At 42.8% G+C, this 17,144-nt stretch overlaps 1 protein-coding gene across 13 annotated transcripts in view; it reads left to right on the top strand.

Moving 5' to 3' along the window:
• add1 (adducin 1 (alpha)) overlaps positions 1 to 17,144 on the top strand; it is a 192,895-nt gene that overhangs the window by 102,588 nt on the left and 73,163 nt on the right. For all 13 annotated transcript variants that reach the window (XM_078215185.1, XM_078215187.1, XM_078215177.1 and 10 more), the window contains exons 8-9: positions 10,688 to 10,786; positions 13,362 to 13,538. In XM_078215185.1, coding sequence (XP_078071311.1) covers positions 10,688 to 10,786; positions 13,362 to 13,538 — 276 coding nt within the window. The remainder of the gene's footprint in view (positions 1 to 10,687; positions 10,787 to 13,361; positions 13,539 to 17,144) is intronic.

Genomic DNA, 17,144 nt, shown 5'->3' with positions numbered 1-17,144 from the left:
TTTTCAAGCCCGGGACTGAATTCTCCGGGCCCATAGCATCACCCATCCCGTCAGTACAATTTCACTCCGGCAGGATTTAGAGTAGCTCCCCACTTTTGGGGAACAAGAGGGAGACCCTGTTGGAGTGAAGGGGGGGACAACTGGGGCCCGTCGGGGAGTTGGGTGGCGGGGGCTGGTGCCCCCTTGGCATGGGCACCCTGGCAGTGCCAGCCTGTGCCCCCTGGCACTGCTCAATGAGAAAAGTGCCCATGGGGCACCTTGGCCCTGCCCACTGTGCATCAGGCAGTGCCTAGTGGACGGGGCCAGCTGGGACCTAGGGGGCAATCGGTGGGGGTGTGGAATCTCGATGCCACTCTGCAGACCGGGAATGCTTGTGGGGGCCGCAATCGGGCTGCTGTGGTGGTTGGGGGGGGGGGGGGGGGGGCTGACAGTTTGGGGCCACTGCGCATGCACAGAGGCCCAAAACTGTCAGATTCTGGCATGAATAGGCCCGTCCCGAGCTTTTAATAATATTCATGATTGTGACCTCTGCATTGCTGGGAGATTCGAGTCTGAACTCCCACTGAAAAAACAATCGTGATTTACACCAGTTTTCCCGCGAATTCAGCACTTAGAACTTTTTTGGGAGAATCGCCCCCGATGAAGCTGAAGGCAAAATTTAACATTTGGATAGCATTGATATCTCTTGCCACAACCACACTAAAGTAAATGTGCGATGGAATTAGGAGAAAAGACATTCCACAAATAAGGTATAGAACAAATAGACTATGAGAAGCCCAATCCCCTACTTTATAAAACTCAAACAGTGTATAAATGATTCAAAATTTAGTAAACTCAACCTGACAAATAATCTGTGGATTTTAATTAAAAATTGCAATGCAGTAGAGCTTTCATTTCTATTCTGTAAATTAAGGAGACCCGCATTTTGCAAAGTATTTTAATGATTTGAATGCGGAATGATCATAATAGTGCAATCCTTAATGATTGTCTGTAACTATGTCAAAACTATTCATATTAGCATGGATAAAGGATTTGTTAGCTGACGGGAAACAGTAGGCATAAATGGTCATTTGTTGGCAAGATGTGATTAATCAAATGCCACATGGATCAGCTAGGACCTCAACTATTACAATTATATCAATGTCTTGGATGAAGGGACTGAATATCTCATCAGCAAATTTAGGTAGGAAAGTAAGTTGTCAAGATGACATAAGGAATCTGCAAAGGGATATAGATAGGTTAAGTGAAGGGCAAAAAATTGGCAGATGGAGTATAAATGGAAAGAGTTTACAGAACTCTGTGTGACAGAGGGATTTGGGTGTCCTGGAATGTGAATCACAAAACGTAAGTGCAGGTACATCAAGTGATTAGGAAGGCAAATGGAATGTTGCTGTTTTTTGCAAGGAGAATGAAGTATAAAAGCAGGGATGTTTTCCTACAATCGTACAGGGCATTGGTGAGACCAATGAAAAATTCAAACTAGAGGACATAGTTTAAAAAAGGATCTCCCATTTGAGATGGAAATGAAGAGAATTTTTTTTTCTTTGGAGCTCTTCCCCAGAGCAGTGGAGGCAGGGTCATTGAGCATTTTTAAGGTAAAAGTAGATAGATTCTTGTCTAACAAGAGAGTTGAAGGATATTGGAGGTAGGTAGGAATGTAGAGATAAAGCCGCAATCAGATTAGTCATGATCTTATTGAATGGTGGAGCAGGCTTGAGGGACTGAATAGCCTACTCCTAATTCGTATGTTTGTATGTATTTGTCTCGCCATCACAATTCAGCATGTGTCACCGTGATCATTTTTCAATAAACCTATTACCTATCAATCTATGAAGATTCAACCCTGTAATCAAAAAAACCCACAATTTTTTACCTACTCCTGGGATGTCTGCCTGTCCTAAAACAAGATTGAAACAACTTGAAATTGAGTAGTCGCTGTGATCATTCTTAAGCGTCAGATAACACATGACTTTTTGTGGCATCAAATAAGTCATAATGTATATTGGATTCTCAAACAAATTTTTCCTCTTAAGTTATGCGTGTGCCTTTACGCCATTCTTTAATTTTTTTCCATCTTGCAATTCCCAATATGTTTTACTTTAGGTAAAAATGGCTGTTCAGGTAAACAAGCTTACCTAGTCTAGGTTCCACTGCTGAGTGAATGCTCTGTAACATTTATCGTGATAATCTCTTGAACACTGCTGTTAAGCATCATTGTGTTGAGTGGGGAAATGCTTGCTGAGTTGATTTGGCACCTTTATGTTTCTCCTTAACATTCATTTCTGCAAGGAGGCATTTATTGCTGTTTGTGTTCATGTTGCAGATGCATTTAGATCATCTTTATAATTTATTTTTAATGTGTTCCAAGAATCGTGCACCTAATTAAGTATTAATTTTCGAAAAGTGGAAGTAAATTCTCTTTATAACATCATAGAATTCCTACAGTGCAGAAGGAAGCTATTCGGCCCATCGAATCTGCACAGTCCCACCCAGGCCCTATCCCCGTATTTACCCTGCTATTCCTCCTGACGCTAAGGGGCAATTTATCATGGTCAATCAACCTAGCCCGCACATCTTTGGACTGTGGGAGGAAGCTGGAGCACCAGGTAGAAACCCATGCAGACACTGGGAGAATGTGCAAACTCCACACAGACATTGAACCCGGTCCCTGGCACCGTGGTAGCAATGCTAGGCACTGTGCCACCATGCCTATTCATCCAAAGAAACACATTTAACCACTAAATATGAATAACTTAATAGGAAATTCCCCATTTTTAATATTCTTTCATAAGATGTATGAGTTGCTGGCAAGGCGAACATTGTCAGAGGCTACAGCAGGATATAGATAGGCTGGAAATTTGGGCAAAGAAATGGCAGATGGAGTTCAATCCAGATAAATGCGAAGTGATGCATTTTGGTAGAACTAACGTAGGGGGGGAGCTATACGATAAATGGCAGAACTATAAAGGGTGTAGATACGCAGAAGGACCTGGGTGTGCAAGTCCACAGATCCTTGAAGGTGACGGCACAGGTGGAGAAGGTATTGAAGAAGGCATATGGCATGCTTGTCTTTATAGGACGGGGCATAGAGTATAAAAGTTGGGGTCTGATGTTGCAGTTGTATAGAACGTTAGTTCGGCCGCATTTGGAATACTGCGCCCAGTTCTGGTCGCCACACTACCAGAAGGACGTGGAGGCTTTAGAGAGAGAGTGCAGACAAGGTTTACCAGGATGTTGCCTGGTATGGAAGGGCTTAGTTATGAGGAGAGATTGGGTAAACTGGGGTTGTTCTCACTGGAAAGACAGAGGATGAGAGGTGACCTAATAGAGGTGTATAAAATTATGAAAGGCATAGCTAGGGTGAACGGTGGGAAGCTTTTTCCCAGGTCGGTGGTGATGTTCACGAGGGGTCATAGGTTCAAGGTGAGGGAGGGGGGTGGGGGGGGAGGTTTAACACGGATATCAGAAGGACGTTTTTTACACAGAGGGTGGCGGGGGCCTGGAATGCGCTGCCGGGCAAGGTGGTGGAGGCAGACACACTGGGAACATTTAAGACTTATCTAGATAGCCACATGAACGGAGTGGGAATGGAGGGATAGAAAAGAATGGTCTAGTTTGGACCAGGGAGCGGCGTGGACTTGGAGGGTCGAAGGGCCTGTTCCTGTGCTGTTTTGTTCTTTGTTGCCCTTCCCTAATTGCCTTTGGGAAGGTGGTGGCAGCCTTGAACCATTGCAGTCCATGTGATGTAGGTACACCCACAGTGCAGCTGCGACACGTGTTCCAGAATTTTGACCCAGTGACAGTGAAGGAACGGCAATCTAGTTCCAAGGTGGTGTGTGGCTTGGTGGGGAATGCGCAGATGGTGATGTTTCCATGCACCTGCTGCCCTTGTCCTTCTAGGTGATAGAGGTTGTGGATTTGAAGAAAGGTGCGGTCAAAGGATCTTTGGTGAGTCACTGCAGTGCATCTTGTAAATGATACACAGTGCTGCTGCCACTATTACTGTTTGTACTACGATTCAACAATTTTACTACCTTATATTAATTTTGAGGATAAAAGGTGAAATTAGATTTTTAGCTTTATGCTATTGTAATAGTATGTTACAGTACATTCCCTGTACAGATCTCGATGCCATTTGGTATGGCAACATAGTGGTTATGGTATTAGATTAGCAACTTGGAGATTGGAAGTTCACACTCTTGAAAGTTGTAATTTAATAACACAATTTGTGAACTGACTTCAGCAAAATACAGTGAAGTTGTTAGAGTATCATAAAACATTGAAACATAGAAAATAGGAGCAGGAGTAAGCCATTCGGCTCCTCGACCCTGCTCCCCATTCAATATGATCATGGCTGCTCCTCTATCTAAATGCCGTGCTCCTGCTCTCTCCCCGTGCCCTTTGACTCCATTAGTGTTTAGAAACCAGCACATTCCTGTAAGGATGAAGGATAAGTATGGCAAGTTTTGGGAAGCTTGGATAACGAGAGATATTGTGAGTCGAGTCAAAGAGAAAAAGGAAGCATTTGTGGAGGCTGGGAACACACCAAGTGTGGAATACAAGGAAAGTAGAAAGAAACTTAAGCAAGGAGTAAGGAGGGCTAAAAGGGGTCATGAAAAGTCATTGGCCAGCAGGATTAAGGCTGCTTATACGTAAAGAGCAAGGGAGTAGCCAGGGAGAGGGTTGGCCCACTCAAAGACAGGGGTGGGAATCTATGCGTGGAGCCAGAGGAAATGGGTGAGGTATTAAATGAGTACTTTGCATCAACATTCACCAAAGAGAAGGACTTGGTGGATGATGAGTCTGTAGATAGTTTGAGTCATGTTGAGATCAAAAAGGAGGAGGTATTGGAGGTCTTGAGAAACATTAAGATAGACAAGTCCCCAGGGCCTGATGGGATATACCCCAGAATACTGAGAGGCAAAGAAGGAAATTGCTGGATTGAGAGAAATCTTTGTATCCTCACTGGCTACAGGGGAGGTCACAGTAAGAAGTTTAACAACACCAGGTTAAAGTCCAACAGGTTTATTTGGTAGCAAAAGCCACACAAGCTTTCGGAGCTGCTTTTGTGGCTTTTGCTACCAAATAAACCTGTTGGACTTTAACCTGGTGTTGTTAAACTTCTTACTGTGTTTACCCCAGTCCAACGCCGGCATCTCCACTACAGGGGAGGTCCCAGAGGATTGGAGAACAGCCAATGTTGTTCCTTTGTTTAAGAAGGGTAGCAAGGATAATCCAGGTTAATTAGAGGCTGGTGAGCCCTACGTCAGTGGTAGTGAAATTATTGGAGAGGATTCTTTGAGACAGGATTTATTCCCACTTGGAAATAAGTGGACATATTAGTGAGAGGCAACGTGGTTTTGTGAAGGGGAGGTCGTGTCTCACTAACTTCAAGGAAGTGACAAAGATGATTGAGGGTAAGGCAGTGGATGTTGTCTACATGGACTTCAGTAAGGCCTTTGACAAGGTCCCTCATGGCAGACTGGTACAGAATGTGAAGTCGCATGGGATCAGAGGTGAGTTGGCATGGGTGGATACTGAACTGGCTCGGTCAAAGAAGACAAAGGGTAGCAGTGGAAGGGTGCGTTTCTGAATGGAGAGCTGTGACAAGCGGCGTTCCTCAGGGTTCAGTGCTGGGATTAGTAAGTTTGCGGACGAAGGTTGGTGAAATTGTGGATAGTGATTGGGTCATCAGAGGATACAGCAGAATATAGATCGATTGAAGACTTGGGCAGAGAGATGGCAGATGGAGTTTAATCTGGCCAAATGTGAGGTAATGCATTTTGGAAGGTCTAAAAAAGATAGGATATATACAGTAAATGGCAGAGCCCTTAAGAGTATTGATAGGCAGAGGGATCTGGGTGTACAGGTACATGGGTCACAAAGTGGCAACGCAGGTGGGGAAGGTAGTCAAGATGGCATATGGCATGCTTGCCTTCATCGGCCGGGGCATTGAGTTTAAAAATTGGCAAGTCATGTTACAGCTTTATAGAACCTTAGTTAGGCCACACTTGGCATATAGTGTTCAGTTCTGGTCGCCACACTACCAGAAGGATGTGGAGGCTTTGGAGAGGGTACAGAAAAGATTTGCCAGGATGTTGCCGGGTATGGAGGGCATTAGCTATGAGGAGAGGTTGGAGACACTTGGTTTGTTCTCACTGGAACAATGGAGGTTGAGGGGTGACCTGATAGAAGTCTACAAGATTATGAGGGGCATGGACAGAGTGGATAGTCAGAAGTTTTTTCCCAGAGTGGGAGAGTCAATTACTCGGGGGCATAAGTGTAAGGTGCGAGGGGCAAGGTTTAAAGGAGATGTACGAGGCAAGTTTTTTACACAGAGGGTGGTGGGTGTCTGGAACTCGCTGCTGGGGATATAGTGGAAGCAGATATGATAGTGACTGTTCCGGGGCATCTTGACAAATACATGAATAGGATGGGAATAGAGTGATATGGTCTCCGGAAGGATGGGGGGTTTTAGTTCAGTTGGTAGTTTAGCATGGTCGGTGCAGATTTGGAGGGCCGAAGGGCCTGTTCCTGTGCTGTAATTTTCTTTGTTCTTTGACGCTATTCCATAGGAAAATGTTCGCATCAAAGCTGAAATTGAATATTTGGAGTGCAAGATTCAAGCTGAGTATATACCATTGAAAACACACAATAAACTGAAGTCTTCAATGAACCAAATTGTTCACAATCTATTAAACAAATTTTAGAGATGACACAAAGGACCAAGAGGAAATAGCAACCCTCAATTCAACGGTTGGCAAATAAAAGTAGGAGTTGGGAAAACTGAACCAGGTGTACAGCCAGGTTAAAAACAAGGGCAGCATGGAGAAGTAGGGCCGAAGGGCTGGTTTCAGTGCTGTAAACCTCTATGACTCTCCGACAGAGTACCGTACCCAGGCCCTATCCCCCACCGTATCCTGTAACCCCACACATTTCTAACCTAAGTTTATAATTTATTTATTAGTATCACAAGTAGGCTTACATTAACACTGCAATGAAGTTACTGTGAAAATCCCCTGGTTGCTACACTCTGGTGCTTGTTTGGGTACGCTGAGAGAGAATTCAGCATGGCCAGTGCACCTAACCAGCACATCTTTTGGACTGTGGGAGGAAACCGGAGCACCCGGAGGAAACCCATGCAGACACGGGGAGAACCTGCAGAATCCACAAAGACAGTCACCCAAGCCAGGAATCGAACCTGAGTCCCCGGCGCTGGGAGGCAGCAGTGCTTGCCACCGTGCCACCCAACCTACACATCTTGGGACACTAAGAGGCAATTTAGCATGTCCAATCCATCTAACCTACACATCATTGGACTGTGGTGGGAAAATGGAGCACCCGGTGGAAACCACATGACAAAGAAGACTCAGCAATTTTCCATAATCTAGGTGGAAACTAAAAGCTACAAGAAACAGATTGAAGAGCTGAAGGAACAGTTAAAAGGAAAAGAGCAAGGATTGAAAGCAAAAGTCATTGAACATTCCAAGCGGCGAGTGGATAATGAAGCTATGAATAACACAATAACAGAACTGAAACTTTTCTGGAGACACACCTGGCCAACAGCAAAACCAAAATAAAGGACAGCGACAAAGTTCTGTTGCTGACAGAGAAAGAACAGCCTGAAATGAGCTTGGAAACATAAATCCGGCACTGAAGCACAAGCAACTAGAAGAAGAAAATAGCACTGGGTTCTCAGATGCTCTGAGCTGAATGAAACAATTCATGAGCTTGAGTTTGGGGGAAGTGATGGCCTAGTGGTATTACCGCTAGGCTGCCACTCCAGAATGCTGCTATTGTTCAGGGGACCTGGGTTCAACTCCCACCATGGCAGATGGTGAAATTTGAATTCAATAAAAAATATCTGGAATTAAGGTCTACTGGACCATGAAACCATCGTTGATTGTTGGAAAAACCCATCTGGTTCACTAATATCCCAAAACACTTTTTGGCCAATTAGGTAGTTGATGAAATAAAAATATAGAAAATTTTGGAAAATACTCAGTGGGTCTTGCCAGTGGGTGCCTGGAACTCGCAGCCGGGGGAGGTAGTGGAAGCAGATATGATAGTGACTTTTAAGGGGCATCTGGACAAATACATGAATAGGATGGGAATAGAGGGATATGGTCCCTGTAAGGGTAGGGAGTTTTAGTTCAGTCGGACAGCATGGTCGGTGCAGGCTTGAAGGGCCGATGGGCCTGTTCCTGTGCTGTAATTTTCTTTGCTCTTTGCAATCTATCTGTTCCTTCCGGAAATATATTTATTGACTTGGCCTCCAACAGCATTGTGTGGTAGACAATTCCACGGATTCACCACCTTCTGAGTAAAGAAATTTCTCCTCATCTCAGTCCTAAATGGTCTTTCACATATCTTGAGACCGTAAGTCTTTGTTTTAGACCCCTCAAGCTGGAGAAACAGCACCCCGCATTCAATCTGTCCAGCCCTTTCAGAACTTTAAATGTTTCAATGAGGTCTTCTCTCAATTTTCTAAACTCCAGTGAATACCAGCCTACTTGACCCAATCTCTACTCATACGAACATCCTGCCGTCCCAGTAATCAGTTTGGTGAACATTTGCTGTACACCCTCTGGCATGTATATGCTTTCGTGGGTAAGGAGACCAAAACTGAACACACTACTCCAGATGTGGTCTCACCAAGGCCCTGTACAGTTGCAGTCAGCACAGTAAGAAGTCTCTCAACACCAGGTTAAAGTCCAACAGGTTTATTTGATAGCACAAGCCACAAACTTTCAGAGCGCTGGACCAGCCATATAAATACTATGGCTATAAGATCAAGTCAGAGGCTGCATATTTTACTCTCCTCCATCCTGTTATGAGTGCAGTTCCAAGAACACTCGAAGCTTAACACCATCCAAGACAAAGCAACAACTTGATTGACAGCCCATCCAGCTCCATTAGCATTCTCTCTCTCTACCATTAACTCTCAGTGGCAGCAGTGTGCACCATCTACAATATTCACTGCAGCAACTTTGTCAAGGCTTCTTCAAACAGCATCTTTCAAACCTGCAGCTCCTACAGCCTAGGACAAGGGCCTATGGGAACACCAGAACCTGAAACTTGCTTTCCCCCTCCAAGTTACACAACGATTTATCCCTCTTTGTTCTTGGGTCAAATCCTGAACTTTCTACCTAACAGCACTGTGGGTGTCATGGACTACAGGTATTCACGAAGGAGTTTTACTACCACTTTCTTGAGGGCATGTATAATTTCAACTAAATTTGAATGCAAATAGCTCTGCATTCGAGGTTTATTTGTAGATTGGAGGGAAAAAAAATTTCCAGCTCTAAACTACTCGAGGTAAAAATCTGTAGACAGTAAGCAGTTGGTGAGGTGAAACTGTGACTTAATGGAAGATAATGGGCAGGGTTTTATGACCTTCCTCATCCTGAAACCATAAAATCCCGCCCAAGGTCAATGGACCGTTCCATGGTCCGACCCTTGCCCTCTCCGATTCCTGTGGCAGGTGGGGCAGTAAAATTCCAGGCAATGAGTTCTACATCCATCTCTTGTGAATTGTAACATTATATGTTGAACCTCTAGCCTTGTATACTTACTTGCATCAATAAATGATGGTGACAGCAATATGTGAATGATATGCAACTTGTGTATTAACAAAAGTGTGATAAATTTGGATTGTACAAATCTCTTGGAATGGAGAACTGGATGATTCAATTATTAAGATGGACACTGGACCTTCACTGAGTTTGAATTCAGCTGAGGCAGTCCTCTGATGAGGGGTCTTTGTGCATTATTTGGGCAGCTTCAGTCAGTGCCTAATGAACATATCCCACAATACAAGGATGCTCCTTATTCAATGCTGATTACACAAAATTAGCAATATCAGCTGAGAAATGGAAAATGTTACACCAGTACTGTCGCGGGTGCTCTTCCAAGGTTGGAGCTCAAGGATATTGTTTGATAGAATGGGAAGAATTTAGCTGTTTGTGATGTGAAATTTCAGTTGTTTAACAGACACCGTTTATTTCTCGCTCCCAGCATTCCCTCAGCCTTTCGAGAGCAGAAAACTGGAGGCAGAGTTGTCTGAGACCACTTTGCTCATCTCCTGTTGAGTGATTTCAGAACACAACGCACATTTGTTTTGTATAAAAATAGCTTTTGTTTGAGGAATGACCTATAATATCACGTACGCATTGCTAACAGTTGCAGAACTAAAGGAAACCATTTTGTCCATACAATGTATGCCATAACTGAATTATGTAATCCAAAAAAATTTCTTGCCTATAGGAAATACAATTCATACCATACATGTATTCTAATTCTAATACATATACTAATTATTTCCACCCTTTTATAAACATTGATCCCAAAGAGGGTAGTCATTCAAGAAATTGAGTGTATAAGATTTTGCTTTTAAGTATGAACCATATGCTATCCTAAAGAATTTTCATGGAATATCAACTGCAACTTAGATTTGAGGTACATAATGCTGTCAATAGTGGTATAGAATACTGCCTTTTATTTTCAGTAGTCAAATGAAGTATGATTAATCAGCATATTAAGTACTGCTCGGTTTATATCGAAGTCATGGACTCCATTAAGTTGGCAAAAAGCCCTCGCATTTCAAACTGTCTTTATTTACTAACTGACAAGATCATGTTAATGATTAATGTTACTTTGTTTAAATTGCTCTATTATTCTACCGCAGGTGCTCATTCTAAGGAATCATGGTCTAGTTGCTGTTGGGGAAACTATTGAGGAAGCTTTCTATTATATTCACAACCTGGTTGTAGCCTGTGAAATTCAGGTAGGAGATTGATACCTAACAGTCAAGGAATGCATTTCTTGTATTAAATAGACACTATATTTCAAAAAAGTTGCAGATTAATAGAAGGAGTGTACATGCACCCAGTCTCCCAAGGTCTAATTTGAGAATTGGATGCTTTGTTTTCATAATCCTGATTTGGGGGCCGTGCATCTCGCATTCAGTGAAGCACATTTGTATCCTGTCTTTGAGGCTTGGAGTCAGTCAAACTGACCACTGGCCTTGTGTTGTCTTGTCCTTGGTGCTCATCGAGAAGAGCTAGAGTTGGCCGGACACCTTGCCACCGCCAGGGCCTAAGCTTCACTTTGCTGGGGCTTCGGGATGGTGACATGCCGGACGGAGGTGCAGAGGCTTCAGTGAAACTCTGGATGGATCCTGGATGTTGCTCGAAGGTCCTGTTATGGCTTTGGCCTTTTCAAGCTCCGTGGATGGTTACATTATTCTGCAGTTCATCATTAATCCTGAACATTGTTCTGGATGAGGTGCTGATACCCAGGGACCTGGGATCGAATCCCAGCACAGCAGATGGTGAAATTTGAATTCAATAAAAATCTGGAATTGAAAGTCTAATGTGATGCACTGCGGTGTCTGTAACTTGGCTTCCAGCTCATTGGCTCAAGGTCCTCAAGCAATTGACACTTCAGATATGATTATTGTGGACCCACATATTTCAGCTGCAACACAACAACGGCCCTTCCATCTTTATTATGCATTTTTTAAATTTAAAATAATAAGCCCAACTATTAATAAGCATTACCAATACTGGTATACAGTATACTGGAAGATCTGTCACTTCCCCTGTCCCCACCAATCAATTCTTTTCTCCACACTGTTCCCACCCACCCACACACACACACACACATGTACGCGCACGCACGCACAGCAGTTTTTTTCCTTCCCCTCCTATGGACATCCCCCACCCCCTCCTCAAGCCCGGCTCCCTTGGCAGTGCCAGGATGGCACTGTTCCATGGGCACTGCCCTGTCCCCAACCACCCAGGGGGCCTCAATGGCTTCCGATCCCACTGGCGAGGCCATCATGTCTGGTCCCCGTTGATGATCTGTGATCCTTGCCGCTGAGGACCTCAACGCACACCCTTGTTAGGTTATGTGGAGGCTCGGTCATTGAATTTATTGAAAGCAGAGTTAGACAGATTTTTGATAAAAAGGGAGTCAAGGGTTATGCAGGGCAATGTGGACAATGCAGGGCCGTTGTTGTGTTGCAGCTGAAATATGTGGGTCCACAATAATCACATCTGAAGCGTCAATTGCTTGAGGACCTTGAGCCAATGAGCTGGAAGCCAAGTTGCAGACACCGCAGTGCATCACATTGGACTTTCAATTCCAGATTTTTACTGAATTCAAATTTCACCATCTGCTGTGCTGGGATTCGAACCCAGGTCCCTGGGTATCAGCACCTCATCCAGCACAACCAGATCAGCCATGATCTTATTAAATGGTTTATTCTTTTAAATCCTATGTTCTTGTGTGACCTTATTCTGTCTGTTTCCATCCAACCAATAACAGCAGCAGCCTTTCAATGCTATTGAAGTATGCACTGTGTGCCATTTGTGAGAACTATGCACTAATTCGGACCAGAATCAGGAGATTGTAGAAAAAAACACATTCTAACTCAATAGAGCAATCAGCTCAGGCTCTTTGGGTACTGTGATAGTGTCATTTTGAACGCAAATGCACCCAAAATTAAGAGTTTCGGTTTTGGATGGCCTCCACTTCTTTTCTTTAGCAGACTGGCAGCATTTGTTTACTGGGGGCTGTTCCTCATTTGCACATTCTGTCTTTGCTGGTTTGAATTTTGTGTTTTTAGTTGGGGTCTTCCAAGGTTGTCTAGAAAACTGGGATGGCAAGGTGACACAGTGGTTAGCACTGCTGCCTTACAGTGCCAGGTTCAATTCTGGCCTTGGCTGAATGTGTCTGTGTGGAGTTTGCATGTTCTCCTTGTGTCTGCGTGGGTTTCCTCTGGGTGCTCCAGTTTCCTCCCACACTCCAAAAATGTGTGGGTTAGGTTGATTGGTCATGCTAAATTGCCCCTTAGTGTCAAGGGGAACTATGGTAAATATGCGGGGTTACGGGGATAGGCCCTGGGTGGAGTTGTTGTCAGTGCAGTCTTGATGGGCCGAATGGCCTCTTTCTGCACTGTAGGGGTTCTATGATTCTATGAAAGCATGTAGCATAAAGTAATACTATTTGATCTGATTAAATCCAGGATCTTCACAGGAAATAAACTGTCCAGAGCAATTCAGCTGCTTAATGACTTGTTTATTGTAAAACCATTTTACGCAGGATAATTTACTATTAGCCAAATTGTTTGATTAATCAGTAGTTACAATTTAAAATGTTGACACTTTTTAAATAGTTTACTAAATTTACAAACGTTAAGCAAAAAACACACCATTAACTCTTATGGAGTGGGAATGTGTCTTCCCTATCCAGTGCGACCAACAGTATGACATATGACCAAAGGAGGTGGCATAGATTGGAATTAAAGTAGTTCCAGATGTTCTATTACTAAAATGTAAATATTGTTGTGTTTCTAGGTTCGTACAATGGCCAGTGCTGGAGGGCCTGACAATTTGGTTCTGTTGGATCCTACGAAATACAAAGCCAAATCTCGCTGTCCTGAATCTTCAGGAGGTGATGAAAATAGTTTACATCCAAAGTGGCTGATTGGGGAGCAAGAATTTGAAGCTCTAATGAGAATGTTGGATAACCTGGTAAGAGCAGCAAGGGAAAACTTGATTTTTGTTTTGCAATAGAATGATATGGTGGTTTGGTGACTAAAACTAACTGAGACAGTTTCAAATAAAGATGTATTTCTTGTGCTTTTGTGATGTATCTTTTCTACATATAGACACTAATGCAAGTTGTTGCACTTCTATTGCAGTCCTTGTTTGCCCATAATTTCTGAAAATCTCTCAAAGTTTGTGGTATCCCAGTAGGCTGTAATTTGAATCTGTTTATGTTGGTTAATTGAGTTTTAGTTCTTGAAAGCATTCACTGGAGCATGTTTTCTTGCTTGTGGCTGTCCTCTTAGATGGGGAAGTATAATAAATTGTGAATCATTATGTTACTGGATTTATAATCCAGAGGGCTGAACTAATAATTCAGAAAAGGAGTATTCAAGTTCTGCCATAAAAGCTCAAGAATTTGAATTGATTTTAAAATGTCTGGAGATTTAAGAAGTAAAAAATCAGTAAAAAGTGTTGGATTTCATGAAAGCCCAACTGGAGATGAAAACCTACCATTCTTGCTGAGTCTGCTAAGCATGGGCAATAAATTCACGCCTTCCCAGTAGCATCTACAGCATGAGAATCAATTGAATTAAACATTTAAAGTAAAAGTACCGTGAATAATGCATCAAAATAAAATCTTAATGAATTTTTTTCAATTGACCCTTTCAATTTGAAAACCTGGTTCTTGTCATCTTTTACATGCAATTCTGCCCTATAAAAATGTACCATAGGATCTTTGTTTCTTCAATTTGTTCCGTATATTACCATTTACGGTATGTTTAAATTTACATTTTTTCCCAATTATATTGCTTCACAATGAATTTTGTTGCCCACTCCCCAGATGAAGGGGCAGCGCTCCAAAAGTTCATGCTACGTGTACTACCTGAGAATGTGATGGAAGCAGATTGAAATTTGGCTCTCAAAAGAGAATTGGATCAGGGCTATGGGGAAAAGGCAGGGGAATGACACTAAGTGAATTGCTTATGTAGAGAATCAGCTCAGACACAACAGACGGAGTGGCCTCCTTTTGTACTGTAAGCATCCTGATTCTAATCCCTAGAATTCCACCCAAAGCCCTTCTGCTTCTCTACCTCTGCTCCTTTAAACCTAACTCCTTGGCCAAGCTTTTGGTTATCTGCTCTAATATCTCCTCCTTTGGCTCAGTGTCAAATTTTGTTTGTTTTGCTTTGCTACTTTTAAATGTGTAGGTTTTAAGTGCAGGTTTTTGTTGCTGGTCACATGGTTTAATAATCTACTCATCATTAGACCATGTCCCTTGCATGGGTTTCCCATCCAATACATTAGTGTGAAGGTCAAATAAACAAATGGTAGAATGTTAAATTAAATGTATTTGGATGTACATTCATATTTTATATGCAATGACATTGAAAATCTGCTCTTTCAAATGGGGTTGAGATTTTGTTGCATATTAGTAGTGGAAAATTTTACACCAACTTTTCTCTGACTTGAAACATTTGGAAAAAGAGGAAGATTTGCATTATATAACACTTTCAAACATCTGAAAGCACTTTACAACCAATGAACTGATTTGAAGTGTAATGTACAGCAAACTTCCCCGGCAGTATACTAATGACCAGATAATAATTTCATGATGTTGATTGAGGGATAAATATTGGCCAGGATACCAGGCATTCCCTACTTCCCTACCAGACTCCCCTACTTAACTTCAAAATAGCACAATGGGGTTTTTGTTTATATTCATTCATGGGATGAGGGCATTGCTGGCAAGACCAGCATTTGTAGCCTATCCCTAACTGACCTTGAACTGACTGGTTTGCTAGGCCATTTCAATGGGCAGTTAAAGTCAGCCACATTATTATAGATCTGAAGTTGCAGATAAGAACAGCAGCTTTCCTTCCCTAGGGTTATTAGTGAATCAGATGGGTTTTTACAACAGCTACTGATAGTGACTATATAATTATTACTGAGGCTAGCTTTAGCTTTCAATTCCAAATTTATTAATTGAATTTAAATTCCACCATCTGCAGTGGTGGGATTTGAACCTACCCACCTAACTCATTCATGCAGTAGTTATGCACCCAGTCGGAAGCTTCATGTTCCTAGGTGTTCAGATCACCAACACTCTGTCCTGGACCCTCCACATCCATGCTACAGTTAAGAAAGCTCACCAACGCCTCTACTTTCTCAGAAGGCTAAGGAAATTTGGCATATCCTCTACTATTCTCTCCAATTTTTATAGATGCGCCATAGAAAGCATCCTATGGATAGGAAGAAAAGAGTTGGCATAAATGGGTCTTTTTCCGATTGGCAGGCAGTGACGAGTGAGGTACCACAGGAATCTGTGCCACAACCCCAACTGTTCACGTTATTTATTAATGATTTGGAAAAGGGAACTAAATACATTGTGTCATTTGCAAATTTGGAGATAAAGTTGGGTGGGAGGGTGACTGAGCTGGATGCAGAGATGCTTCAGCGTGATTTGGACAGGCCGAGTGAGTGGGCATATACGTGACAGATGCAGTATAATGTGGATGAATGTGAGGTTATCCACTTGATAGCAATAATGGGAAGACAGCTTATTACTTGAATTGGTGTAAATTGAGAAAGGTGGATACTCAATGAGACCTTGGAGTCCTCCTGCATCAGTCGCTGAAAGTAAGCGCACAGGTACAGCAGCCAGTAAAGAAAGTAAATGATATGTTGGCCTTCATGACAAGAGCATTTGAGTATAGAAATAGGAATGTTTTACTGCAATTGTATAGGGCGTTGGTGAGGCCACACTTGGAGTATTGTGTACAATTTTGATCTCCTTATCGGAGGAAGGATGCCCTTGCCATTGAGGGAGTACAGTGAAGGTTTACCAGGCTGATTCTTGGGATAGCAGGTCTGTCATATGAGGAGCGACTAAGTCAGTTAGGATTATGTTTATTGGAGTTTAGAAGAGTGAGAGGGAATTGTGTCGAAACTTTTAAAATTCTGACACGGTGGATTCAGAAAGAATGTTCCAGATGGTGGGAGAGTTCAGAACTAGTGGTTATAGTTTGACGATAAGGGTAAACCTTTTAGGTCTGAGGTGAGGAGAAATCTTTTCGCCCAGAGAGTGAACCTGTGAAATTCACTACCACAAAGTAGTTGAGGCCTAAACGTTGTGTGATTTCAAGAAGAAATTAGATATAGCTCTTGGGGCTAAAAGGATCCAGGATATGGGGCGAAGTTGGGCTCAAGATATTGAATTTGATTATCAGCCATGATCAAGATGAATGGCGGAGCAGGCTCGAAGGGCTGAATGGCCTGCACCTGCTTCTATTTTCTATGTTTCTATAATGCGTTGGCTTTTATATTCTTGCATGGGACATGGGCATTGCTGGCGAGGCCAATATTTTTGCTTCCCATTCGGAATTGCCTTTGAGAAGGCACTGGAGAAGGCCTTCTTGAACCACTAAAGTCCACGTGGGATATGTAAACCCACAATGCTATTATGAAGTGAGTTACAGGATTTTGACCCAGCAACGGTGATATAGTTCCGAGTCAAGTTGGTGTGTGCTTGGACGAGAACTTGCAGATGGTTGTGTTCCCATGCATCTGCTGTCCTTGTCCTTCTAGATG

The sequence above is a fragment of the Mustelus asterias genome, chromosome 6, assembly GCF_964213995.1.
Source record: "Mustelus asterias chromosome 6, sMusAst1.hap1.1, whole genome shotgun sequence".
Taxonomy (NCBI): domain Eukaryota; kingdom Metazoa; phylum Chordata; class Chondrichthyes; order Carcharhiniformes; family Triakidae; genus Mustelus; species Mustelus asterias.
The sequence above is the reverse complement of the archived record's forward strand: the minus strand, read 5'-3'. Positions and strand labels throughout refer to the sequence as shown.